General features: G+C 40.2%; 1 protein-coding gene across 1 annotated transcript; it reads left to right on the top strand.

Moving 5' to 3' along the window:
• Positions 1-244: 244 nt before the first annotated feature.
• Positions 245-1,466, top strand: gpr25 (G protein-coupled receptor 25). Its single transcript, XM_074664911.1, has one exon. The coding sequence runs from the start codon at positions 245-247 to the stop codon at positions 1,370-1,372; it is 1,128 nt and encodes a 375-aa protein (XP_074521012.1). The 3' UTR covers positions 1,373-1,466.
• Positions 1,467-2,614: the final 1,148 nt, after the last annotated feature.

The raw sequence follows: 2,614 nt of genomic DNA, 5'->3' as shown, positions 1-2,614 counted from the left end.
TCTTTTCTTTATTTCAAAACCGCAAAGAATAAAGTCTGTCTGCCTCGCTTCTTTCAGTGATAAGAGGAAAACTAGAGGAAGTCATCTCAGACAGTCTGAGAAAGACAAAGATGCTGCAGAGTAAAGAGAAGTAAGCAGAAAAAAAAGGATCTATTTTTCTCTGTGGTTTTCCTGTGAAATCACAAGTTCATAACCACTCCACATAACAATCAACTGCACAGCAGAGCCTCTGTGTGATCTCAGCATGGCCGCCTACTCTTATCCACAATATGACTACTACTACAACTACAGTTACACAGACAACCTAACCGAGGATGAACCATTGCCCTTTAATTTCACTTTGGACTGTCCAGGCTCTTCCCTCCAGGGCTCGAACGTCTTCCTACCTTTACTTTACTACCTTATATTTTTCACTGGCTTTCTGGGCAACCTCTTTGTGATCTCTGTTGTTGGCAGCAAAGGCAGGAGGAGAGGGCGTCTTGTGGACACGTTTGTTGTCAACCTGGCTCTGGCTGACCTGGTCTTTGTCCTCACTCTGCCTCTGTGGGCCATCTCTGCCGGCCAGAATGGAAACTGGGACTTTGGGGTGATAGGGAACCTGCTGTGCAAGCTGAGCAGCTACATCATCGCTGTGAACCGCTTCTCCAACATCTTCTTCCTCACCTGCATGAGCTTTGACCGCTACCTGGCTGTGGTGAGGCAAATGGACTCGAGATACCTGAGGAGCAGTGGGTGCATTCGGCTCACATGCGTTGCAGTCTGGATGAGCTCCCTGGTGCTGGGCATCCCATCCTGGATGTACAGAAGTGTGCAGCAGTTCAGTGATGGTCCATCCTGTGTGGAAGACAACAGCTCTGATTTCTTCCTCGGCCTGAGCCTGACAACAGCGTTACTCACCTTTATCTTTCCAGTTTCCATCATCATGATCTGCTATGGCACCATCATCCAGCATCTCAACAAGCACTGTGCTTCTGCTGCCAATCCTCGGGCTGAAGCCCGCCGCAGACACTCCCTGAAGATGGTCTTCTCCATCATTGTGGTCTTTGTGGTGTCCTGGCTCCCTTACAACGTCTTTAAAGTCATCATTGTTTTGTCACAGCTCACCACTGCTGATTTGAGCTGTGATGCTCAGGCATGGCAGAGAAACGGGCTCCTTGTCTCGTGCTGCCTTGCTTTCCTCAACAGCTGTGTCAATCCGGCCATCTACTTTTTCCTGGACCATCACTTCAGACAGCGAGCCCTGATCCTGTACAGCAGATGCAGAGGAAAGACAAAGTCCCTGCAGAGCTACAACTCCTCTGCTTCATTCACTAACGCTGGCACGACAGAGAGTTTTGGAACAACTGGAGGGAGATCTCAAGACCAGGAGTGAGACTCATGTCGTACCTTTTTCTTGAAGCTGGTAAAGTTATTGTTCTGTTATTCTCTCAGATGTATAGGCTGTCACTCCTCATCCCAATCTTCAAAACTGGTCACAAATGTTGAAGCATTAAGCACCATCCATGAGAATCACAATCCAGGTCTGTAGGGCTTTATTTTTCTTCAGTGTGTAAAAAATGTTTAACTTAAATTTTCTTTATCCAGATTGTCAACAGTTATTAAGAATACGTATTTGTGCTATGGCTGATGTTTTTTACATTGCAGTTAGTTTGATGTATGAATGAAAAACTTCTGGTGTTACAGTTTGCAGTGTGAAATACTTACATCTGTCCAGTATATGTAAAGTTACAAACCATCTGTAAAGGTATTTGAATTTCTGTGACATAAATGACATGTGCATAAATTTTTATATTGTTTCCCATAATGAAATGAATTATGTTTATATATCAAACTTTGAATGTATATATATTATTTTGATTAATTTGATTTTCAATAATAAAGTTTAAAAAAACTTTGAAGGGGTTTGAGTTTTTTTAGTCTTGGGGAAGGCCGATTGTTTTATAATGCTTACTTTAGCATTGGTACTTACACTGTATATTAGGTAAGTAGTTAAGTTAGTAATATGTGTGGAAAGTGTTCAGCCTGAGCAGTATTACTTCACTTAGTAAATAGGGGACACGTATAACAGACAATACAATATGTTGTATTTGGTCATTTTTGTGCATTTTTAAATGTACAAGATAACATTACAACACACCAACTTGCACTTAAAACTTAATTTACAGTCATAACTGTCTTTACATCTTTAAGTGTTCAATTTAATGTGTTAAATTTAGTTTTACCACAACTGACTCAATAACTGTGGCCATTGTGTGATACTGAAATGACATAAAATTTGAACAACTGTTTTATCTTTATTACTATTAGATCAATAAGTTTTCTTAAAGCTGTTATCGCAGTAATTTAATAATAGTGATATGGCTATCTGGAGTTAGTTTTTTAAGTGTCTGTATGGCTCCAACAAGCTTTATGTGCCACGTATGCCATATTGACCAAAGCTAAGTGTAAGGTGCTTGTCATCACTGCCCTGAATTAACAGTGTATTGCTGATTACTAAAATATTTTCTATGTTTCTGTAATGGTTAATTTTTAAATATGTTCAAGCTCTTTAGTCAAATTTTTATCAATGAAAGTTCAAATGTACTATTAAATGCCAAATAAAATGGTTTCCATA

This window comes from Halichoeres trimaculatus, unplaced genomic scaffold (assembly GCF_033239565.1).
Source record: "Halichoeres trimaculatus isolate MK-OKI-2021-1 unplaced genomic scaffold, fHalTri1.1 fHalTri1_scaffold_1, whole genome shotgun sequence".
NCBI lineage: Eukaryota > Metazoa > Chordata > Actinopteri > Labriformes > Labridae > Halichoeres > Halichoeres trimaculatus.
The sequence above is the reverse complement of the archived record's forward strand: the minus strand, read 5'-3'. Positions and strand labels throughout refer to the sequence as shown.